Raw genomic sequence first — 26,038 nt, 5'->3', positions numbered from 1 at the left:
TCTGATTTTGATAGGTTCTTTTCTCTGCCATGGGAACCGATTAAGAACAATATGAATGATTCCCGGTTTCGATCAGCTTATTATATTATAGCCTGCAAATTTCGCATTAAATATTAATTTCCCGAAAAATAATAACCTTTTCTTTCGAACTGTACAGGAGCAATAGTGTTCGCGTAAAACACGCAGTTTGATAAGTAACGTTCTCATTTCACAGCCGTTACCTCGCCGTTTCAGAGATCGGAACCCCCACTGCATGTTCACGCACTGGATGAAAATAAATCAGGCTGATTACAAATTTTCTGCGGGTTGTGAAGACCAAAATAGTGCGTCTCTCGGCCAAATTTGGCCTCACTGAAGATGACAGCAATAAACAGATTGCAATTTAACTCAGGGCATGAGTCAATTATTCTTTCCTCCCCCGTCTATGCCATTACGCGGCAAATAGTATCGGAATGCGAAGGCATCAAAAGTCTGCATACACCGCCTTTATAATAACGTTCCAATAGTTGTTTTAGTATTATCTTTTTACTGCCATTTTCAGAATCGTTGCCGGTTCCAGCTACAACGAACTGCGGCAGCTGCTCTCCCTTCGACCAATTTGAGTTAAATCATTTGAATTAGCTATACAATGTCTGATTCAGGTTTTTAAAAAAAGCACGATTAAAATCGGAACGGGGAGGGGAAGCCTTCCAACATTATGCAAGAGCTAGCCCTCCCCCCCCCCAAAAAATCAAAATGAACATCCAGCTGACGGGCAAGGAAAGCGCCCTGCTTTGAGTGGATTAAAAACAATTGGAGCTTTTGTTCACTGGGCACTGCACGCGAACGCTGCTGTTTTCCCGCCGCGTTTAACTATCACGTTGCGATTTTATTTCCTCAAATATTACGCTTGCCAATTAGCATTTATTCCTGATCGTGAAACAACCATTTGCAAAAAAAAAACCAAAATCTGCAGAACGAAGTTAGCAGAATCTCCATCCGGTTCTTATAGTAAACGGGAAAGTTGCTCAAAAAGCGTCATTCTATTTTTTTTTGGCAATTTTACGTGGGGAAAGGGGCGTCCAGTTTAAATATGGATTGGCATACGCCTGGGTGTTGCACGTAAGGAACTGAGAACTGCGTGTATGCATCCAACTCAATGTACATACGCACATAACAGCCACACAATCATACGTGCTAAGACCTATGTTAACAGGCTCCCTGTTAACACACTCGCTTCTGATCCAGACTTCTTCAGAAGCGTCCGAGAGAGGCATTGCACAGAGAGAAGAGGCACAATATCCGAAGAGTTCGCTGCAATAAACAGGAATCGCGAGCGATATAGTTACCCCTTGGTAATATACAGGCGTCGCGCTGCCTCTGTAGTTGAATCCAAGCTGTGGGTTAAAATATACGTCAAAATCTACTTTGCCAACAGGGAGGTCGGAAAGAAGAGCTGCTGGTGGTGGGGTGGGGGGATATTACTGTTCCGAGGAAATCTGTTTAGGCTAAACGGAATCGACAGCTTTTACGCCGACATTTGGCTGCTGGTGTGAATTGATTTCTCTTCCACCGATCGCCTGATCAGCTGCTATTTTTTTTATTAGCCACCACGGCTCAGCAGAGGGTGTTCGCTCTTCCAGCGAGCACCAAACTGGAAAGGATCAGAGTCGCTTAGCACATCCCCGATCGAGAGAGAGAGAGAGAGAGAGAGGAGGAGACGGCGAAGAGGTGGCGGAATATGCAGAGATTGCAGAATATCTCTCTCTCTCTGGCACCTTGTGCTTCTCCGGGCGGATGGTATCAGAACACAAACGCAACTGAGTGATTCTGGATTATGTATCAATCGCCTGCGGGGAACAGCGGCAACGAAATCGGGAAACAGTAATGGATTGCACAGCTTGATTATGCACTTGCTTATTGTTTGCAGTTTTTTTAATGCCTCTCTCTTTAGACAAGTAACGGGGTTGTGCATAGTCTTGTGTTCCTGCTGGGGGTACATATCCACACTCCGCTATCCGGATTGACAAACTGTTATACTTCCCGGGCTCGGGTCTCTTTTGTTTTATATTCATACATGTAATTTTAAAACAAAGCTGAAACTATCTGCTTTTTTATTTATGCGTGTTAAAAAAAACAAATCGGCTGAAGCAGTTCATGGCATGAGATGGGAGGCAGATGTTACTGTTTGAAAATGCTGCCGTGGTTTGTGTTGGTGCAGATCATTCTGGGGTTTGCTTGGGGCAATACGACTACGGACCTTTGCGAGAGGATGTGCTCCTGCATCGAGGTGGAGGGGGTTCTGCACATTGACTGCGAGAGAAGAGGCATCTCCGACCTGCAGCATTACAGCGCGCCCACTTCGCGCTTCTACCAACTCTTCTTGCATGGCAATTCGCTGTCCAAACTCTTACCGAACGAGTTCGCCAACTTTTACAACGCGGTCACTCTGCACCTGGAGAACAACGGCCTCCACGACATCATTCCAGGGGCTTTCCTGGGGCTGCAGCTGGTAAAGAGGCTCCACATCAATAACAACAAGATTAAAGGTTTCAGGAAGAACGCTTTCTTGGGGCTTGATGATTTGGAGTACCTGCAGGCGGACTTCAACCTGCTCCGGGACATCGACCCCGGGGCTTTTAGGGACCTCAACGAGCTCGAGGTCCTGATTTTAAATGACAATCTCATCACCTCCCTTCCGGCCAACCTGTTCCAAAATGTCCCCATCACACACCTGGATCTGCGGGGAAACAGGCTAAAGACACTGCCCTACGAAGGGATTTTGGAACTCCTGCCCGGGATCGCTGAGATTTTGCTGGAAGACAACCCTTGGGACTGTACGTGCAATCTCCTGCCCCTTAAAGGTGAGATGAGAAGTCCAGTTTGGGGATTAAAACAAGGGGAAGTTAAAATAAAAGGTTGATAAGAATCACCTATTATGGTCGCTAGATGGCGGAGTTGGGTAAAGGGCGCTTGAAATCAAAGCTGTTTCAATAAAACAGCAGCGGTCTGTCTGTTCATTGATGGCAGCTAGAGGGGGTACATTAAGTTCTGACAGTCTGTGCCAAGTGTGAAGTAAACGAGTTCACACCACAGAAGTGCCTGAATTGACCCACGCAGTTCTTGCTCATAATGGCTTGAAAGGGGTGAACTGAGGAGGTGAACTGATAAGGTTGTATAAGTTTCAGTTGTGTGCTTTGAAATGTTCCCTGTGGCAAAGATACATATTAGCCCGCACAGACACACATTTTTGAGATTTTTTTTTGAGATACAGCAGTGTATGCCTATTTTGCTGTAATATTCAACGTCTCCTAAAACTGCTTTTAGTGCAGGGTTGTTACTTTGGCTGCGTGACACCGACATGTTGATAAAATTGAGTGCTTAGGTAGTGAAATTGATTGTGTATGTCTTCTATTTCATCACCATACTGTAACAAGGTAAAGTAATTCAAATTTTAGCTGGACACATAAAAGTTGCTGGTGAACGCAGCAGGCCAGGCAGCATCTCTAGGAAGAGGTGCAGTCGATGTTTCGGGCCGAGACCCTTCGTCAGGACTAACTGAAGGAAGAGTGAGTAAGGGATTTGAAAGCTGGAGGGGGAGGGGGAGATCCAAAATGATAGGAGAAGACAGGAGGGGGAGGGATGGAGCCAAGAGCTGGGCAGGTGATAGGCAAAAGGGATACGAGAGGATCGTGGGACAAGAGATCCGGGAAGAAAGACAAAGGGGGGAGGACCCAGAGGATGGGCAAGGGGTATATTCAGAGGGACGGAGGGAGAAAAAGGAGAGTGAGAGAAAGAATGTGTGTATAAAAATAAGTAACAGATGGGGTACAAGGGGGAGGTGGGGCATTAGCGGAAGTCAGAGAAGTGGATGTTCATATCCCTCCCCTCCTGTCTTCTCCTAGCATTTTGGATCTCCCCCTCCCCCTCCAACTTTCAAATCCCTTACTCGCTCTTCCTTCAGTTAGTCCTGACGAAGGGTCTCGGCCTGAAACATCGACTGCACCTCTTCCTAGAGATGCTGCCTGGCCTGCTGCGTTCACCAGCAACTTTTATGTGTGTTGCTTGAATTTCCAGCATCTGCAGAATTCCTGTTGTTCAAATTTTAGCTGGACTTGTTTTATGTTGTTACTTAACAGAGTCATTTTGATATATTATTTTTGATGTACATATATGTCAAAAGTTTGATGGTAACTAGCTTTGCTTAACTTGGTTAACAATCAGGAACATCTCCAATTTACATTGTTTTTCCCTTCAAGAATGGCTAGAGCACATCTCACATTCGGCTTTGATTGGAAGAGTAGTTTGCGAGGCACCCATGCGATTGCAAGGAAACGACTTGAATGAGACATCCGAGTTCGATCTATGCCCCTCACAGAATGAAAACGACTTAAGTCTTATTGCTCCTCCTACTCAGCGGCCTTCAGGGCTGCCTCCAACTCCTGCCATTCAGCACCCAAGGCCACCAACTTCAGCATCAGGGCACAAAGGAATATCAAAGCCACGTGGAAATTGGCAACTGAGGACAAGACCTTCAGCAAATGCTGTTATACCCAACGGCAACAACATTCCCCTTTTGTTAAATGGATGCCCAACAACTTGTAGCTGTTCTATTACTAGTCTTGAATCAGGTCTTGAGGTTAACTGCAGGGGCAGTAAACTGGAGAGTGTAGCAGATCTTCAGCCCAAACCATTTAAGGCACAGGAACTCTTCCTCAGACAGAACAACATAGGAATTATAAGAAAAACTCATTTCCTGAACTACAGCAGTTTGACTTTGTTGGATTTGGGAAATAATGCCATTAAGTTAATAGAAAACAACACTTTTTGTAATCTCACCAATTTGCGATGGTTGTACCTGGATAATAATAACCTAGAAACTCTGATCCCTGAAATGTTTGCAGGGCTTCAAAATGCAGAATACCTAAACTTGGAGTTCAACTTAATTCAGTTAATCCTGCCAGGCACATTTAATTGGATGCCGAATCTGAGAGAATTGTTCTTGCATAACAATTTATTGAAATCTTTGCCAGTAGATGTGTTTTCTTCTGTCTCCCTCTCCAAGCTAAGTCTCCATACCAATTATTTTATGTATCTCCCAGTTACTGGGGTTTTGGATCAATTAACTTCTGTTGTGCAAATTGACCTTCATGGAAATCCATGGGATTGTTCCTGCAACATCATTGCTTTCAAACAATGGGTAGAAAGGATGGGCAGTGATGTCGTTGTAAGCGAATTAAAATGTGCATCTCCAGAAGAATTTTGGGACAGAGATTTTAAGTCGATAAGCAATGAGCTGATGTGCCCGGAGTTATATTCAAAAATCCATCTGACGTTTTCTTCATCCAGTAACATTACCATATCAACCGAGACAGGGACGCACGTGAATCCATACTTGGAGACCAGCAGAGTTTCTATTTCAGTGCTGGTACCTGGTCTTTTACTCGTCTTTGTTACATCTGCCTTTACGGTTGTGGGCATGCTGGTGTTTATCTTGAGAAATCGAAAGAGATCAAGGAAAAGGGATACCAACTCCTCTGCTTCGGAAATTAACTCCTTGCAAACAGTATGTGATTCTTACTGGCACAATGGGCCTTATCACGCAGAGGGACCTCATAGAGTATATGATTGTGTTGCACACACCCTCACAGACTAGGTGAAATACTGAAAATATGGAGTGTGATTTAATGCAGCACATATATCTGGAGATGAGGTTATGATATTGAAGGTCAAAGGCTCCTGATGTAAATAATGTTACCATAGGCTTCTGCTCAAAAAAGTCTACGACAGATTATTGAATTCAGCTTTCTAATGAACAGTAAATAGCAGACAGATTACAAAACTGCTTATAACTTTTAGAACTAACCACTTTTCTCCTGCTGTGAAACATACGTGTATTTCAGAAGTAAGCACAGGAATAACGTTGTTGCTTTCCAGTGCTCCTTTCATGTTGATATTCCAATGTATATGACAATTAATCAGTTATATAAAAAATATAAAGAAAACTTGTTGTCATTTGGAGATATGGGAGGATTGTAAAAAGAATACACAGATTGGGGGGGGGGAGGGAGCAGTAGATTACAGCCATTAGCTTTCACAAATGTAAAGTTGCACGAACGCATGAATGTATTGTACAGAACTGTCTAATTAGAAACAAGTGATGCATGTCATGCATGAATTCAACACCACAGGGTTACACTACATAGCTGGAAGGAATAGCTATTACTATGCTCCATTCATGGGTACTAATTATATTCTATGAAGTCATGTATCCAGTATTGATCACAGTGACCTTCCCCTGTTTATTTTTGCTGTGATTGCAATTGTGCAGTTTGTGCTATTATTGCTTAGATAAGGTGTAAGCTGCGAGTCATCTTGTTTTAGGCCATACTTGTTCATGCATGGTTAAAAATTATTTAATTTATATTATGAATTCTCCATGTTTTGGGTGTTATTTTATATTTGCTAATGCCAATTCCCATCTAAATTTAAGTGTAGTTACTATGTTTTGTACCGTGGTAATGAAATTCAAATGGCAAATGGAATATTCTTTTTTTAAGAACTTGGGAATAAATATATAAAGTACACTTAAGCATGACCAATTAATGTCATTCTATTGCTCAGGCTGCTCCAGTGATACAATGTAAACTCAAGTCAGCATTTTGTCACCTAACAAAATGGAAAATGCTATGGAGGTGGTACTTAGAGGACATTTATTCGGATTATTTTAGAGTTTTATAATGGCAATTTTTTTCAACATTAAAATGACTGGTTTAATCTGAAGACTCATTTAATTATTTAGTCTGCATCAAAACATAATTCCCAGCTGCATGAAGAGCTTTGCTCACATTTATCCATGGTGTTAAATATTTATAAATTGGCATATCATTTGCTTTGCAGCTGTTTAAACTTTGTGAGACCCTGAAATATTCCAAAATGGCCTGAAGTGACCATGGTATTTTTCCGTGACAGCAGCAATCAGTGATACCCATAGCTGTCTGCTTGGCTTTACTTCGGTTCACAAGTAATCATCATTTGGTTTTGAATTGATCTGTGAACTACAGTGTCATTTAAATGGTCAGCACATTGGACCGATAGTGCAAAGTGCTGGCAGCCTTGGCAACGGATACTTTCCTAATAGAATCTATTGGCAGTAAATGGTTCCACAGCTCATAAAATACCTTCTTTGTTCAAAAAAAAGTGTTGTTGCAGTCCTCAGAATTTATAAACAAGCAGGCTTGAATTCTGTTCTATATGAGGCAGGAGGTTGTTTGCTACAAACAGGGTTGTTTTATTGGGAGGAGGAGGGAGAGTATGTACAGGAGGGTTGCTTTCTGTAGAAGAGGTGATGTATGTGAAGAAAGGGTTGATACTTACGGAGCGTAGGTGATATGAGAGTGTATGTTATGTGGAGGAGGGATTGTACATGTGGGGGGGGGATTTTTGGAAGGAATTGATGGGATTGTTCTGGGATGGTTTTATCTCCTATGTTTTTGACAAGTCAGTTCCGTGTCCATCTGATGACCTTCATTCAATATAGCATTATTGTAAAACAAGGGAAAAAATGTTACTGATGCAGTATTATAGTTTTCATGTACCGATGACTGTACATATAGTGCAAAAATTAATGTGTAAAGGTTTAACAGATTTGTATACTATTCCCTTCTCTGCTATTTTAATACTTATTGTAATGCTTTGATGTCACTATCCAAGTACTAGATAAAGACATTTTATACAATCTTCTTAAGTATTTGTATGCTAATATTCATATTGTAATTAAGGCCCATTGTATTGTACAGACCTTTTTAAAATTTATTTTAAAGACAAATGTATCTTTTTTTGCATTCTGATAACTGAAAGGATGCTGTAGTAATCTGAGATAATTTAAGATGTGTCGAAATTAATATTCATGCCTGTAATAGATTCTTTTCTAAAGTTGAGATTTGTGCCCGTACATTAAAACAGAGGGAGTAGCAGGCTGAAAGTGCAGACAAGACGGGAACTATTGGGAAATATTGTAAGCGGATGAACATAACGGGAAAAAAATGAGGGAGATCAGGATTCTCTTCTCAGTTCTGTTTCATCATTTCCCTGTTCTTTCTATGATCACAAAATATACTGCAGTGTTCGCCTGTGTCAATATTGTTTCTGCAACAGAAACTATACAGTGAAATGCAATGGGCTTATATAGAGCGGAGGAAGAGGAGGTAGCAGAAGCAGAGAAGGTTGGAAAAATGGAGAAGATCATGGGTTGTGTGGAAAACTGAATGATACATATACCACCGGCTCACAAAGATGAAATGGGAGAAGGTGAAAGTGCTAAAAGGTAGGATTTAATTTCTTCCATGGTGTCTTTGAAAAGAGTTCTCGAGTTACTGCAGATTATTTTTTTATGTTGCAATTCTTAAATTCAGGTATGCTGCTGTGTTCCAAACATCCAGCAGTATTACTTTAATGCAAAGTAAACAATTGGAAACTTTTCAAAAATCATCTGACTTTTCTCTATGTCTTCTGGACAATGATTTGAGTTTTCCTTGAGGGTCATGGAAACTTGGCAGATTACCAATGCTCTTGATGAAGGTCTGTTCTTGTTACACTAGAATACAGTATTTCGAGAAAAGTAGAATATTTTCAGATAATTGGGTGCCGTTGCTAATTAGACATTTCATTACCAATTAGAAAACTAGTGATGTTCTGATTTTCCTAATGAAGTGGGGATAGATTTAACTGTTAGGGTATCATCATTTACAGAACACTTTGGTAGCAAAGGTCTATTAATTGGGACACCATAGTGGAAATTAAATCATCCTATTTATCAAATCGTTTCCAATGAGTAAAAATCAATCAGTCCCACTCTAATGCACTGGGAATCCATTGGTGCTTGAGAAATGGCCCAATTTAGCACATCCCCAAAGAAAACAGCCAAATTAACACATCAGATGGATCATTTTTGTCAAATCTGAATGATAAAATAAATGAGAAAAATGTAAAATGAAACAGAATTAAAGGATATTAAGGGGGGGGGGTAACTGAAGCACCTTGATGTGAAGTAAAATAATGACAGATTTAATCCTGATGTCCAAACTGAAGATGATTAAATGTTTGGTAATAACAGAACATTATCAATGTGGAACATAATGCCAAAATAAAACTTGCGAAGTGCATGTGAAGAGCTGGGATAATTATTGTTTACAAAATTATCTACAGGTTTTTACTTGGGAAAATATTTTGTGACTTAACAAAAGAATCATCAGGAAGAATTAATAATTTAACACACTTAGTTTGAACACAACTTCCATGACTACCAATCATTATTTCATCTAGATAAGCGGTCTTAATGTGGCTCAAGGATTTTGTGAATTTCCATTATTTAAGTGAAGGGGCAAGCTTATTCATTTGGTACATCAGTCCATGATTATGAACCCTGTTTGAATTATGCCTTTCAGTTACGTAGACAGATATTTCAGGCATCCATCTAGGAATAAACATGGGCCAACATAACTGGATACTCATCTGAACTAATGACACTTAATCTCTCTCCCACATTACTATTTTTGGGAAGTTTATATAGAAGGAAAATGTTGTCGATGGATACAGGCCCAGATGTGCCACATTGGAGAGAGGACACTGGATGTGTGGAGTTTGTGATTTATTATTTACCAATGAATTGGAGGATGTATATAAACATTTCCATCAAGAGAATCAGTGCATTGGATAAAGAGAATTGTATTTTCACTCTAGTTGGCTTATATTGCTGAATACTTTTTATGTATGTTTAATGAAAAAAATATATAAATGCAAAGCACTACACGTTGGAAAGTATTTTAATTTCTTGGGTATATTTTTATTTATTAACAGTGGATATTAGAATCTATAGATGGAGGCTATGATATTCCTCATTGATTATCAGATGATATGTTTGCTTCTTCAGTATCGGAATTGTTACTTTTTTTGTCTCTTTTCTCACTGGTTTATACGCTATTGTATTTTATGCAAATGTATGTTTGCATGGAACATGTAAATGATTTTGTAAAAAGATGTTCATGTTTCTATTATTCTTGAATTTCCAATTGAGCAGTGAGAATTAATGTGCCACTGTCTAATTTTAATTTTCTTGTTTTCCTAATTTGTGGATTATTGATGGTATAATATTTTTCTCATCAAAAGGCCGCTTTTTATTTGTGAATTGCAACAGTGATTTAGGGCATGCTACTTTGACATGGAGGAAACATCATACTGAGTTTAATATTGATCTTGCCAAACATCCACACACGTTTCTTTTTCATTAAATGTATGTCTCAGCATAGGGAAACTGGTGCATCTGTACAATATTCTGTCTAGGTTAAACAAATTCACAGTTATATACTACATGGTGCTCAGTGCAAACAGCGTGTATGTTTAGTAAAATGTACACAATCAGATCGCTCCCACTGTGATTCCTTTGTCCATTCGTCCCTCCCCACTAATCTCTCTTCCAGCACTTATCCTTGCAAGCGGCCAACGTGCTACACCTGCCCATTCACCTCATCCCTCACCTCCATTCAGGGCCCCAAGCAGTCCTTAAAAGTGAGGCAACACTTAAACTGTGACCTGTGGCTCTTTTGGGGTCATCTACTGTATCCGGTGCTCCTGCTGCAGTCTGCTGTACATTGGTGAGACCCATTATCCATTATAAACCGCTTTGTCGAGTACCGCCGCCCTGTCTGCCACAAGCGGGATTTCCGGTGGCCAACCAGTTTAATCCATATTCCCATTCCCGTTCTGACATGTTTGTCCATGGCCTCCTCTGTTTCCATGATGAGGCCACTCTCAGGACGAAGGTGCAACACCTCATATCCCATCTGGGTAGCCTCCACATTGACGTCATGAACATCAATTTTTCTTCACAGTAATGTTTTCCCTCCCCCTTTTCTCTTCTTGTATTCCCCACTCTGGCGCCTTACTTCTCACCTGCCTGTCAACTCCTCTAGTGCCCCTCCTTCTTCCCTTTCTCCCACTTATCTCTCCGGCCCTTGACCGTTCCCATCCACCTGGCTTTAGCTATTACCTTCTAGCTCTACCCTCTCCCCCGCTTCCTTTTTTCTGGCATCTTCCCCCTTTCTTTCCAGTCGTAAAGATGTGTCTTTGCCTGAAATGTCATAATTAATTCATTTCCATAAATGCTGTCTGACCTGCTGAGATCCCCCAGGATTTTGTGTGTTTTACTTTGAATTTTCAGCAGGATTTCTTGTGCTTATAATCAAAATAAGCTGCTTTTGAAAAAAGACAACAGGAAAATTGGTGTGGGATAGGTGACTTGGCTCTTCAAGCTTGCTCCATTATACAATACGATGACAGCTGATCTGCCAAGGATTCAACTCCAATTCTGATCTTTCAAAAAAGAAAATCCACCTCCTCTATAAATACTTCCAGGGATCAAGTTGCTATAACCTCACAGATGGATAATTCACCACCTCTGGGAAAAGAAGCCTCTCGTAACTTTTAAATAACCTCCCTATTATCTTGTAACTGCACACCCTAATTCAATCCTCCTCAATTGTAAAAACATTTGTGCATCTATCCTGTCATGCCTCTTGATGATCTAATAGTTTTCAATAGGGCCAGTCCTCATTTTAAGGGTTGAAGAATACAGACCCAGCCTCTTTATCTGCTTGTGATAGGTTTTAGCACCTCATGGCAAAAGCATCATAAACCACTTACGAGATGGAGAATGTAACACCAAGTCACAAATAGATATTGGGGCTGGTGGCAAGATACTCTCGTCAGTCAAAGTTGTATGGTTTTAGAAAGATTTATTTTACAGTTGTTTTCTGGCAAAGCCTGCATTTAAAGGGCAACTCTATTTGCTCTTGAGATGATGGTATTGAGCTACCTTCTTGACCCAAGGCAGTTTTAATGAAGATACCTCAGCATTTCCAAGAGTTATATCCATTTCTGAGTCAGGATACTATGGAACTTAATGAGTCATTGAATGATAGAGCATGGAATCATGCCTGGCAGTTCACTGTCTCTGTACTAATCATCAAGCACCCATTTATACCATTTTGATGTTTTTCCATTTCATTCTCCCCACATTCTACCACTTGCCTACGTACTCAGGGAAACCTAACCATATGCACGTTGTAGACATGTGGGCGGAAAATGGAGAACCCAGAGGAAACTCGTATGGTCGAAAGGAAAACATGGAAACTCCTCACAGACATCTCCAGGGGTCACGATTAAAGCTGGGTTGCTGGAGCTGTGACACAACAGCTCTATGAGCTATGGCCAGCTTGGAAGGAGACCTCTAGATCAGGGGTTCTCAATCTTTTTTATGCCATGGACCCTTATCATTTATCGTGGACCCCAGATTGGGAACCCCTACTCTAGGTGGAGATGTTCCCATAAACTTGAAGCCTTTGTCCTTTCAGATTGTTGAATATGAAGTGCTGCTGGCATAGATTAGGCAAGTGGTTATAATACACACTATAGCCAAGATGTGGCAATGATGAATGGAATTGCTCTGTAGGGTTGGTACAAGTGACCAGTAAAGTGTGTTACTTTCTCCTCATTGGATGGCTTACTATTTTGGATTGGTTTATTATTGACAAGTGTAACAAGTTATATGAACACTTATATTTGCATGCAGATTAGGGAGACAATGCCATAGACAATAATATGTTCTTCTCCTTGGGCCAGTGGAGCATAGGATATCGAAGACCTTGCGTTTCCATCATACAAAGTCGATGGTATTGTTGGAGTTCATCAATGTTTCAGTAATCCATTGCATCCACTCTACAGGGGATTGGCCTATTCAGCTTCACCAAAGCCCTGTTGACCAGCCTTACCCCTTTCTACCTCTCATGGCAGGGACATAGGGTTGGACTTTGAGAGGCTGACAAGAACATCAATGTAGTAAAAGAGAAAAACAAAACAGCATGCAGAAAAAAATGCTATAGAGAAAGTGCAGTTCAGATCAACATATAGCTGTAAAGTGTAAGGGCTGCAACAAGGTAGACTGGATGATAAGAATTCATCATTAGTGTTTGAGGTGTCCATGCAAGAATCTGATAACAGTCTGATAAAGAAGCCATATTTATGTCTGGTGATGCATGCTTTCAAGCTATGGTACCTTATGCCTAGCAAAAGAGGGGAGAAGAGAGAATGACCAGAGGGGGAGGGGGTTCTGATTAAATTGATCATGTTATGAGTAAAGATTCTTGAATATTCTTGTAGTTTTCTGTGATTCTCCTGATTTGTACCTTGAAAATCGTGGTAAAGCTTGGGGGTTTCAAGATGTGAGATATTCTGCACAAATTTCTGGCCTCTGATTTGTTCTTGTAGCCATAGTTTTTGTGGTTGATCCATTTGGATTTCCAATGAATGTTGAACATGGGATGTTAATAGTGAGGGACTCAAGAATGGTGATGCTATTAACTGTCAAGTGCCACTTGTAAAACTCTTTCTTCTTGGGGTGGAAAGGAAATAATGAGGGACTCAAGGGAATCATTTCAGAATGGGGCCAAGGCAGCCAATGACATGGATACCAGACTTGTTCCAATGAAAATTTGATAGAAACATAGAAAACCTACGCACAATACAGGCCCTACCACCCACAAAGCTGTGCCAAACATGTCCTTACCTAAGAAACTACCTAGGGTTACCCATAGCCCTCTATTTTTCTAAGCTCTATGTACCTATCTAGGAATCTCTTAAAAGACCCTATCATATCCACCACCACCACTGTCGCCGGCAGCCCATTTCACGCATTCACCACTCTCTGCGTAAAAAACTTACTCCTGACATCTCCTCTGTACCTGCTTCCAAGCACCTTAAAACTGTGCCCTCTTGTGCTAGCCATTTCAGCCCTGGGAAAACACCTCGGACTGTCCACACGATTGGTGCCTCTCATCATCTTATACACCTCTATCAGGTCATCTCTCATATTCATGGGAAGCCTGAATTTAAAAAATGCAGCTACCTTAAGACTAATAAGGATAAAGGAAGTTACAGAGAGATGGAGGAGGAAAGGTCATGATGGGATATAAACATAAAAACAACAAAAATATTGTCAAGACAGTTGCTGCACAGAAGAAGCACATTTCATCTTTTGGTCTCATGTATCGATGGAGGAATAATATAGGTATTAGGTCTATTATCCACCTCCTACCTGAACCTCATCAAAAAAATAATGAAAGCAACAGATGGTTGTGTTACCAGTGAGGATATCACAGTAGAGCTTATGTGATTTTTAGTCAACATCCATTCAGATGAACATGTACATTAATCCTTTGTCTATAGCACAACTAGGGAGCATTGGAGCAATTGCAGCATTCCCAGTAGCTGGAATAGCAGTAGTGAGCTGTGACCAACGGATCCAGTGCATCAGCTACTCGTTTCCTTACTCAGTTGAATGACTGAGCCAGGAACCAAAATTATCAGTGAACAGTCCCAGGGCAGTTGTTTTCTGTTGAATTCAGCAATTTATAGGAACAGGATGTTGGCCAATATGATGCAGAAATAGTTAACTAGAAAGATGCTCTGTTATAGCTTTAGCTAAAATCATGGAAATAAATAATCACAGTGGTTGGAGCTGATTTAAAGAAATAATTTGATAAAAAGAGCAGTTTAGCTTATTATTCAACAATTCTTCCTTTGAAACAAGGAACCTGTATTATTCATACCACAGGGAACCCAAATATACTTATTTGATCCAAATTTAAAATTCAATCTGGATATTGTAAATTTAAAGTTTTTAAATGTTTTAAAAAATTCACCTTGTACTTTCAGTCACCAGCTGGTGGCATAGTGGCATCAGCGCTGGACTACGGAGCAAAGGCTCCTGAGTTCGAATCCAGCTGGCTCCCTTACACGCTTTCCATCCATACTGGGTTGAGTGTCGAGCTAGCAACTGAGCCTCGTAAAAATAAGAAAGCCTGCTCAAAACTGCCATCGTGACGGCATCCCGATAACTCCACTCGGAGTTAAGAGCTTTCTTCTTCTTCTTCTTCTTCTTCTTCTTCTGCTTCTTCTGCTTACAGTAAGCTATGATTTGTTTATTTGCAAAAGATTTGATTTGGAATCTGGGTTCTTCAAGGAATGTCATATTAAATTACATGGGAGCCAGGTCAATGGTGAATGTATAAATCATGGAAATAGGAAACTGTTTCTCTTCCATACCAAACATGATTATGTTAGTCAGGTTAACTTGCTTATTCCTGTTCTACTGAGTTGGAGAGGATGTAGATGGCAATCACCACATATTTGTCTGAAACACACTAAACTGCTGAAAATGTGGATGCCACCTCACATGCCTACCATCAAATTTGTTCATTCTTGAAACATATTTGCTTTCCGATGCTCACACACTCATCTGGTAAATTGGTTTATTATGAAAAAATTTGTTTTGCATGCCATCCATACAGATTGTTTCATTACAACAGTGCATTGAGGTAGTATAAGAGAAAATTATAAACAAATACGAAATAATATGATATAGTTAGAGAGAAAGTGCAGCACAGTCAGATAATAAGGTGAAAGGCCATAGCAAATTAGAATGTAAGGTCAAGTGTCCATTTTATTGTGCTAGGAAAACATTCAAAAACCTTACAACAGCAGGATAGAAGCTTTCCTTGAGCCAGGAAGTCTGAATTAAATGGATCCCAAACAAAATACCTTGCTAGTTGGAACTCTGTATTAGAATCCAAACTCCTATTTTTACAGGTAGTTCAACATTCAATGTAAATTAATTATCAAAATACATATATGAGGGGTGATTGATAAGTTCGTGGCCTGAGGTAGAAAGAGTCAATTTTAGAAAACCTAGCACATTTATTTTTCCTACGTTTACACACTTAACCCAGCGGTCGTGGAGCATACGGATTCCTTCTTTGTAGAAGTCGGTGTCTTGGACCTCCAGCAGGGTGATTGATAAGTTTGTGGCCTACAGTAGAAGGAGATGAGTTATTAACTTCAAACTTTCTGCATTTTCACTCAAAGAGTTGAACTGCACATGCATGTAACGAGAGCTGTATAGCTCATCTCCTTCTACCCAAAGCCACAAACTTATCAATCACCGATGCTGTGGACCACCTAGAGGTACAAGATGCTCTTGGTCCATGCACGTGAGGTTCAACTCTTTGAGTGATTATGCAGAAAGTTTGAAGTTAATAACTCATCTTCTTCGACCTTAGGCCACAAATTTACCAATCACTCCTGCTGTTGACCACTTCTACAAAGAAGGGATCTGTATGCTCCACAACCGCTGGACTAAGTGTGTACATGTAGGAGGGGACTATGTTGAAAAATAAATGTGCTAGGTTTTCTAAAATTGACTCCTTCTACCTTCGGCCACGAACTTATCAATCACCCCTCGTATGTCATCACTTACTACTCTGAGATTCATTTTCTACAGGCATTGCAGTAGGACAAAGAAATACAGCAGAATCAATTAAAAAACTACAGACAAGCAAAGACTGGCAAACAATCAGCAAAAAAAGACAAACCGCAAATCCAAACACAAATGACAAATAAAAATAATAATAAGTAAGTAAGTTAATAATACTGAGGAAATGGGTTATAGAGTCCTTAAAAGGGAGTCTATAGGTTGTGGAATCAGTTCAGAGTTGAGTGAAGTTATCCGCACAGATTGAGGAGCCTGATAGGTGACGGGCAATAACTGTTCCTGAACCTGGTGGTGAGTAACCTAAGGCTCCTCTACCTCCTTCCCAATGGTAGCAGTGGAAAGACAGCGTGGCCTGGATGGTGGGGGTCATCGATGATGGATGCTGCTTTCTTGTGGAGGCGCTCCTTGTCATTGTGCTCAGTGTTGGGGATGGCTTTTCCTTGACAGATACACTACCTTTCTGCAGGCTTTTCCATTCTTGGGCATTCATGTTTCTGTGCCAGGGCATGATACAACTCTCCACTGTGCATCTATAGAAGTCTGTCAAGGTTTTAGATGACATCACTTATATACACGAGTTTCTAAGAAAGGAGAGTTTTTTTCTGTAATTGCACTTACTGACCCTCCACCTCCAATCCCCTAATGAAGACAAGCTCATGGACCTCTAGTTTCTTCCTCCTGTAATCAATAATCAGTGCTTTTGTTTTGCTGACGTTAAGTGAAAGGTTGTTGTTGTGGCATCATTCAACCAGATTTTCAAACTCCATTCTGTATGCTAATACATCACCATCTTTGATTCAGCAGTGATCAGTGGTGTTGTCAGCAAACTTAAATATGATATTGGTTTCACCAAGCCAATATTTGGAAACATGGAAACTAGGATCAAGCTGGGCCTGCTTCCTGTGATGTTGAATTGAATCAGTTGCTGTTCTTTTTAACCATATTTAGTTAATTGATTTCAATCTCACTGCTTTGTTTCCAGGCTGCTCAGAACTTGTAAATGTTGGAGTAATTTGTGAACACATTTCAATGTGTCAGAAGGTTTTTTTTTCAAATTACTGGGCCTTTGGTCAACTTCTAATTGGTTACAACTGGAGCTTACAGCATGATTGGAGGAAGATGGTCAGAATCTACAAGGACTTGTAGCTCCACAGCAGATCTGATGCTCCATCTGGAACTTCTCATTGAAGATCTATGCGAAATAAAGAACTTGCATTGATGTGGCAATTTTTCTGATCTCAGATCATTCCAACATTCTTTATGTTCAACAAAGTGCTTTCAAACTGCAGGGCATGTAACAATCCAACTGGATGCTGCAAGAAAAAGTAATTGCAACAATGACCATGTGATTTGCTTCAGTGACATCTGTTGGTATACAAATATAATCCATGAAAACAAAAAAATAATTTACTGTCCCGTTGCCCTGACCCCCATAGTGATGAAATGTTTTGAACAGCTTGTCAAGCCTCATATCACAGCCAGCCTCCCCTCATCGCTGGATCCTCTACAGTTTGCTTATCGTCCAAATCACCCTACGGAGGATGCAATATCCACCACACTGCACACAGTTCTCTCTCACGTGGACAACAAAGACACTTATGCCTGAATCCTGTACATTGATTTCAGTTCAGCATTCAATACCAACATGCCGCAGAGACTAGTGGAGAAACTGTCGCTGCTTGGCCTTCTCACTGCCATGTGTCGCTGGATTCTGGATTTCTTGAGAAGAGAGACCACAGTCAGTCCGTGTTGGCAGGAACATCTCTGACTCCATCACGCTGAGCACTGGATCCCCAAAAGGCTGTGTGCTTAGCCCATTGCTGTTTACACTGCTAACACATGACTGTGCAGCCAGATTCAAGGAGAACCTGATCATTAAATTTGCAGTTGATACCACAGTGGTGGGGCTCATCAGCAAAAAATGATGAAACTATGTACAGGGAGGAGGTCAAACACCTAGAGAGCTGGTGCAGGGATAACAACTTGATGCTTGATGTCACCAAAACCAAGGAGATGATCGTCGATTTCAGACGGTCTCAGCCTGAGCACACACCCCTCAGCATTAGTGGCTCCACAGTGGAGAGAGTGGAAAACATCAAGTTCCTCGGGGTGCAGATTTCAGACAATCTCACCTGGTCCAGGAACACCACTGGGATTGTGAAACGGGCCCAGCAGAGTTTGCACTTTCTGAGGAAGCTTAAACAAGCATCACTCCCCACTAACATCTTAACTACATTCTACAGAGGCGTGGTTGAGAGTGTGCTGACCTTTTGCATCACAACCTGGTACTCCAGCTGCAGTGCTGTCGACAAAAAAGCCTTGCAGAGGGTGGTTAGGGGAGCAGAGAAGGTTATTGGGGTCTCTCTACCTTCTGTCCAAGACCTCTTTCAGAGTCGATGCCTCCAGAAGACACGGTACATCATTAAAGACCCCTCACACCCTCTCCATGAACTGTTTGTTCTTCTGCCATCAGGTAAACATTACAGGAGCATCAAAACTAAAACCACAAGGCTGCTAAACAGCTTCCTCCCACAGGCAGTCAGACTGCTAAATAGCTGCTCCACCTGACTCTGCTTTGGACACTCTTAACTTGCACTGGACATTTATAACTGATTTTAACTGACATGTGGCTGTTGTGTTTTACTATTTATTGTTATGTTTCTTATTTAGTGTTGCGTTTGTTATGTTATGATTGCACTGCCCCTGAGAAATGCTGTCTCATTCTGCCCTGCAGAGCTGATGTGTGGTTAGAATGACAATAAAGTTTTTTGAATCTTGAATCTTTTGAATTTCATGGTGTTCCTTCAAAAAGGGCATGGGATCCTTTGTGTCTCCGTGTGAAGGCAGACAAGAGTTTGACTTATCATGGCTGGAAGAAATGATTCTAAATTATCATGGAGGCTACCGTGGGCCATTGACTTGTTCATCAAAATTATATAAATTTGTACATTTTAACTGTGGGCCAGAACTTCTACATTTAAAGGTAATTCTGGATTTTAGCCAGTAAGCATTTGGGCAACACAGTTGTGCAGTTAGTATATTGGCTGCCTCACAGTGCCAAAGATGTGAATTTGATTCCGACCTTAGGTGCTTTCTGTCTGGAGTTTGTAGATTCTCCACGTGACCACATGGATTTCTCCAGGTGCTTCTGTTTCTTCCCACATCTCAAGGGCGTGTAGATCAATAGGTTAATTGGCCTCTGTAATTTGCCCCCAGTGTAATTAGGCATAGCTGATGAGGCAAAATGAAAATAATTAGATCAATGTAGGATTAGTGTACAGTAAATAGGTGACTGAACTCAGCATGGACTTGGTGGATCAAAGGCTTTTGCAGTGCTGTTTCTCTATGGCTCTCTACCATTAAGCTAATCATTCCAAAACTCCCATAGCTTGTTCTATCACCCTGTTCAAATATAGGACTGAAGATCGGGTGGGGTTCTCCTCATGGGTCAGCTCATCTCCAACATCTGCACGAGAGCCATAAATTATACGTAGAAGTCAGACTTGGAGCTGCAGGTCAGATACAATCGTCTTTCTGCTCCACTGCCAGACTCACCATTAGATCCAGAAATAGAAAATTGACAGATGAAGCTTAGGGCCCAGATGCAGCCACACCCTCAGCTTCCTGTCAGTGAATGCTGGTTGGATGCTAATACACTGGCACCTATGGTTTTACGACTCTATTTGAATTGGGGGATCACCCTTGAATAAGAAGGTCAGTGTAGATACCTAGTTCAGTTATTTTTCTTTATTTTATTCCAAAGGTTTCAGGTTTTTTTAATAACATTTCTTTTCAGTATCTAATCAATTCCAACTATTTGCACTTCCATTTATATGAATGTCGCTGAGTTAAGAAATGTTTGCAGTAAGTTCTACGAACCTTGACAGGAATGAGCTGTGAGAAGTCTGTCTGAATGTTCCTTCAGAGGCACAGCTGCCTCCAGTATGTAGTCTTGGATAAGCATGGAACTCAAACCTATAGTCCACCCATTCCACAAAATGCCAACACAGCCTGGGCATTAGCATGGATTTGTGAGAGTGGGAAAAATTGCCGATGATCTGGCATGTAGAATTTGAATTATGCCACCCATGTGAGAGCATTGTTCCTTTGTTTTTGTATTAATGCTATTATTACTTAAGTTCCTTTATTATATTATCATGTTTATATTTCTTTCCTTCCCTAAGTTTTCTGGCCTCATTGCTGAACAATTCATATTCCTTATGATCTTTCTGCCCTTTGTTATCTATGCAGTCTGGACACAACAATTTTCCTTCATTTTTACATTGTCCCTTTTTTTTAATTCCCCCATGATTGATCTTACTCATTAGATTACGGCTGAATTCTGGAAAGATATGCTTCTCTTGAACTTTTTTCCACTCTAATTTTCTAGTAGCATTTCTCTAATTTATCTTTTAAACTTCATTTTATTGGTAATTCATTACTCTGTTCTTTCATTCTTGTCTGTTTGTGTGTGTGGCCTCCGCCGGTCATGGTCGACCATGGGTACTGTGCCTCGGGCAGTCACTGGAGCGAAGCTGGAGTGGCCCCTCCAGGGTGCAAGCCAAGGCAGAGTTGATATGGAGATCTGTCTGTTGCCCATGCAGTGGGACCCTCTTCCCCCTCTCCATGCTGATGACAGGTCCAAAGGAACGACGAAATTCGGTACGGTTTGGTGCCAGCAGCATCGCAGGAGTTGCCGTGCCGGTGCTGGGTACAGCAGTCAGCCGCCTTCGGGACGCCGACTCCGGATTTTTCCTCAGAGTTTACTCTCAAAGCCTTTCTCGTGAGCGGATATAGCTGCAAGGCAGCGGAGGTTTAAAATCGGAGTTTTCCCTCTCCTAGATGAGCTACCATCTGTGGTTAACGAGCCTCATCTGCCCGGAGAAACTGGTTTTAAGGCACCAGTGGCCCGCCTTTGCCCCTTCTCCGGTCAGAGAGAACAGCTCCGCTGGGCATAAGAACTATGCCACATGTGAAGGCCAGGAGCTGGACTCGGTTGTCAAAGGCTGTTTGAGACGCACGCCATGAAGAGCATTTGTTTAGCAGTGGGAGCTCGTCCCCACTACCACCCTTCGGCTATGACTACCTTTGGAACATTTCATTCTTACTGCTTAACCTATGTCATGTTATAATTCCCATTGTTAGCCATTTAAAAATCAAGCTTAATTTAAGAGATTCTGCAGTTGCTGGAAATCCAGAGCAACACACACAAAATGCTGGAGGAACTCAGCTGGTCAGGCAGCATCTATGGAAATGAATGAAAAGTTGATGTTTTGGGCTGAGACCCTTCCTCGGTACTGGAAAGGAAAGGGAAAGATGCCAATAAAAAAGGTGGAAGGAGGGGAAGGAGGACTAGCTAGAAGATGATAGGTGAAGCCAGGTGGGTAGGAAAGGTAAAGGGCTGGAGAAGAACAAATCTAATTGGAGAAGAGAGAGAACAATGGGAGAAAGGGATGGAGGAGGGGCATCAGGAAGAATTGATAGGCAAGTTAGATGAAGTAAGCGGTCAGAGTGGGGCATGGAAGAAGAGGGAAGGGGTAGAAATTTTTTTTTACCGGAAGGAGAAATCAATGTTCATGCCTTCAGGTTGGAGGCTATCTAGGGTGCTTAATAAGTTAGGAACCCATGGTATTACTGGAAAGATACTAACATGGAGAGAGCATTGGCTGTTTGACAGGAGGCAAAAAGCGAGAATAAAGGGAGTTTTTTTCTGGTTAGCTGCCGGTGACTAGTAATGTTCCAAAGGGGTCTGTATTGGGATCATTTCTTTTTATGTTATATGTCATTGATTTGAATGATGATATTGATGTCTTTGTGGCCAAGTTTGGGGATGATTGAAAATAGGTGGAGGAGCAGGTAGCGTTGAGGAAGCAGAGAGGCTGCAGAAGAACTTGCACAGATTAGGAGAAGGGGCAAAGAAGTTGGAGATGGAATGTAGTGTCAGGAAGTGTATGGTCGTGCATGGTAGAAGAAATAAAGGCATACACTAATTTCTAAATAGAGAGAACATTCAAAAATCTGAGGTGGAAAATAATTTGGGAATCCTTGTGCAGGATTCTCTAATGGTTAATTTGCAGTTTGAGTCACGCACTATTTTCTAAATGGAGAGAAAATTAAAAAAAAACACTCAGAGGTGCAAAGGGACTTGAGATTCCTTGTGAAGATATTCCAGAAAGGCTAATTTGTAGTTGAGAAAACAAATGCAATGTTAGCATCCATTTCAAGAGGACTAGAATATTAAAACAGATACAATAGATGACCACATCAGATTTGCAGGGGAAGTGTTGTCTTACTTGGAAGGACTATTTAGAGCCCTGAAAGAAGGTAAGGAGAATGTATAAGGGCAGGCGTAGCATTTCAGTCTGTTGCAGGGGTGTGTGCCAGGAGGGAAGTTAGTGGAGAGGGATGAATGGACAGTGGAACCACAGAGGGAGCAATCCCAGTGGAGAGTGGGGGTGAGGTATAGATGTCTTTGGTGGTGGGATCCCATTGATAATGGCAGAAGTTCCTGAGAATGACGTGTTGGATGCAGATGCTCACGGGTGACAGGGGGAACATGTGGAACTCTACCTGAGGAAAGGAAACCCTGATACTTGAAGAAAGAAGATATTTTTGATGTCCTAGAAATGGAAGACTCATCCTGGGAACAGTTGGAACATAGACGAAAGAACTGAGAAAACGGAATAACATTTTTACAAGAGACAGAGTTGGAAGAGATACTGTTAGGATAGCTGTGGAAATCCAGAGATTAATGAAAGATGTCGGCAGACAATTTGTCTCCAGAGCTGGAGACAGAGAGATCGAGAAAGTTGAGGGAGGTGTCAGAAATTATCGGGCAGAGTGGAAGTTGAAGCAAAGCACCAATGCAGTCATCAATGTAACACCGGAAGAGTTGGGGAGGATTACCATGGAAGGATTCAAACATGGAGATTAACATATATAGATCCTTAGACTTACTTGCTGAGAACAGTGGCTTGAATCCCAGCGTCAAAGTCCTTTGTTAATAACACTTCCCTAAAGCAAATGCCATCACAGAGGGTGAATTGGAAGGCAGTCAATACATTACTTATAGAATTGTTGATTGAATTGTTGTTTTTACAAGTGGCAGAGCTACAACCTTGGCTTTGCTAACTGTATAAATTCAAAAAAGCTTGAACGTTATAAGCTCTAATTTGAAAAAGATTGAACCAATTAGAAGGATATAAATGTCTAAACATGCTAACATTTGCCTTGGGCCCTTTGCAAGCATTATCCTCTGTGGGTTTCAATGGAGAAGATTTTTTTGTTAACTTGGATTCCCATCATAATCCATGAGAATTTTTGAAAAACTAAAATGCAGCTTTAATGTTCTAATGATATTCCCAAGGTTCAATTAGTGACCTGAAAAATATAGCAAGAGATCCCCTCTGACATCTGGACAAAATTTCAACATTATTAATTATAGCACCAAGTATATGCTTTTACCCAACCATTTTTTTTGACGGATTGAAAAATATTTAAATAGACTAAAATTATTTTAGTTTTAAATACTCAGTGATTGACTATCAGAGGTTCCTAACTGGGGATCCATGGACCCCTCAGTTAATGGTAGGGGTCCATGGCATAAAAAAGGTTGGGGATTCCTGGTCCAGCTGGATGTAAACCGGCAGATTAAATGTGTTTAAGTGTCATAAATTAAACATTGCCTCAGATGATTTGGATTAGAAGTTCCTTTAAAATAATATCTATTGAATTAGTTTGATTCTATGCCAATCTTATTTACCTTAGTAATCTATAGATATAGGTCAATGTTGAATATTTCCAGCCAACTAATTAGCTATTTGACCATTGTGTTAGCACTAGATTCACATCAAAACTCTCCTAGACTTTTGTTGCTTCATGTTCAAACATTATTTTTTTTGTTTATTAAATTTTAGAGTGTACTGTACACATAATTGAACACATGGGAAATGTATAGGGACTAAGAATGATTTTTTCCTCAAATGAGCTGATCTGCCAAGTTAGATGTGTTGCAGTCATAATCTTGAATTCTTCATCACATTTTCTGCTTACACTAGTGGTTGAAAAAAGCTAATTTATCAATGCAATGAATGTTAGGTGGGAATGTAAATTCAATTGCCGACATTAGCCAGTGCAAATTGCTGTGATTCTGATGAAACTACAAAAAAAACCTAATTTCTCTCCAAGCTATAGATTCTCAAATGTATCACTACCTTCTACAAAATTCGTAAACCATTTTACTGCAGAGCTGGGTGTGTGTGATTCTTGTCCAAGGTTTCTCATTTGCAACAGATTTTAATTCGAGTTTGATAAATATGTTTTCTTTCCAGTTTTGCTGCTTTCTTTCATTGTTCCCTACTGTGTCTTTTTTGTTTATTTGCTTTATTATTTCTCTTTTCAATGAGTCCAGTTTTAATTAAAAAACAGCTAAGTCCTTACACAGAAGAAAACAACTGTGGACACCAGCATTTAAGTTGGTTGATTGGTTTTCCTATTGCTGTTCAGCAGACTGTCTTTGAGGCAATCAAAATATTTTAAGCCTGCTCAATACTCATTAATAATGACGTTGCTGGAGCTGACCAGCACATCTCTTGAAGAAACAGTCCTGCTAACACATAGACAATTACTGCTGATCTTAGCATGCATATTTAAGTATAAAACCTTGGATCTCTCAACTATAACCTCCAGGATAGAATTCGACGTGTCTAAGGAAATACAATGAAGGGTCAAATGCAAGGCAGAAATTATGCTATATAAAGATGAAATCACAAATCACAAAGTCACTAATTTCCCATTGTTTCCTTTCCCAGTACATGTATAGGTGGTTGGAGACCTACTTCCAGCTTCTGAAGTGAAACTTTGTGGACAGGCATGGTCTTTGAACATGTAGGATTATATCTATGCTCCTACCATTAAATATATCATTATCTCTCCCCCCACCCAGGGATGACTCCCTCCACAATTCCTTTGAACATTCATTCCTACCCACTGATCTCCCTGCTGGCACTTATCCCTGCAAGTGGCCTAAGTGCTACACCAACCCATACACCTCCTCCATTTCACCACCATTCAGGATCCCAAACAGTTCTTCCATGTGAGGCAACGCTTCACCTGCAAATCTGCTAGGATTATCTATGATGTCCAATGTGGCCTCCTTTACATTGATAAGACCACCCCATTTCCTATTCCTGTTCTACCACATTAGTTCATGTCTTCCTCTTGTGCCAAGCTGAGGCTACCCCTAGCGTGGAAGAGCAACACCTTATATTCCATCTGGATAACCTGATGCCATTAACATTGATTTCTCCTTCCAGTAAAAAAAAATTCTCCCACACCTCCCCTCTTACTTTATCCCCACTCTGACCTTTTATCTCTTCTTACCCACCTATCATTTCCCCCTGCGCACCGTCTTTCTTCCCCTTCTCCTGTGGTCCACTCTCCTCTCCTGTCAGAGTCTTTCTTCTCCAGCCCTTGACTTTCCCACCTGCCAGGCATCACCTATTATCTTCCAGCTAGCCTACTTCCCCTCCCCCTGTCTTTTTAATCTGGTGTCTACTCCCTTCCTTCTCAGTCCTGAAGAAATGTCGTGGCTTGAAATGTCTACTGTTTATTCATCTCCATAGATGCCACTTGACCTGCTGAGCTGCTCCAGCATTTTGTGTCTCTTGGTCCAAA

General features: G+C 41.0%; 1 protein-coding gene across 2 annotated transcripts; it reads left to right on the top strand.

The window, feature by feature from the left end:
* Positions 1–1,181: 1,181 nt before the first annotated feature.
* Positions 1,182–19,267, top strand: LOC134346814 (SLIT and NTRK-like protein 1). Of its 2 annotated transcripts, XR_010018038.1 has the most exons (3): positions 1,182–2,843; positions 4,239–8,305; positions 17,346–19,267. XR_010018038.1 is itself a non-coding variant. In XM_063048510.1 (2 exons), the coding sequence occupies exons 1-2, from the start codon at positions 2,147–2,149 to the stop codon at positions 5,633–5,635; spliced, it is 2,094 nt and encodes a 697-aa protein (XP_062904580.1). In that variant the 5' UTR covers positions 1,182–2,146; the 3' UTR covers positions 5,636–11,632. The 2 variants fall into 2 exon arrangements, 1 of the variants encoding a protein (XP_062904580.1); XM_063048510.1 differs by lacking the exon at positions 17,346–19,267 and having other exon boundaries at positions 4,239–11,632.
* Positions 19,268–26,038: the final 6,771 nt, after the last annotated feature.

Source organism: Mobula hypostoma, chromosome 5 (assembly GCF_963921235.1).
Source record: "Mobula hypostoma chromosome 5, sMobHyp1.1, whole genome shotgun sequence".
In the NCBI taxonomy this organism is placed as follows: domain Eukaryota; kingdom Metazoa; phylum Chordata; class Chondrichthyes; order Myliobatiformes; family Myliobatidae; genus Mobula; species Mobula hypostoma.
This window is presented reverse-complemented; position numbering and strand designations above follow the sequence as displayed.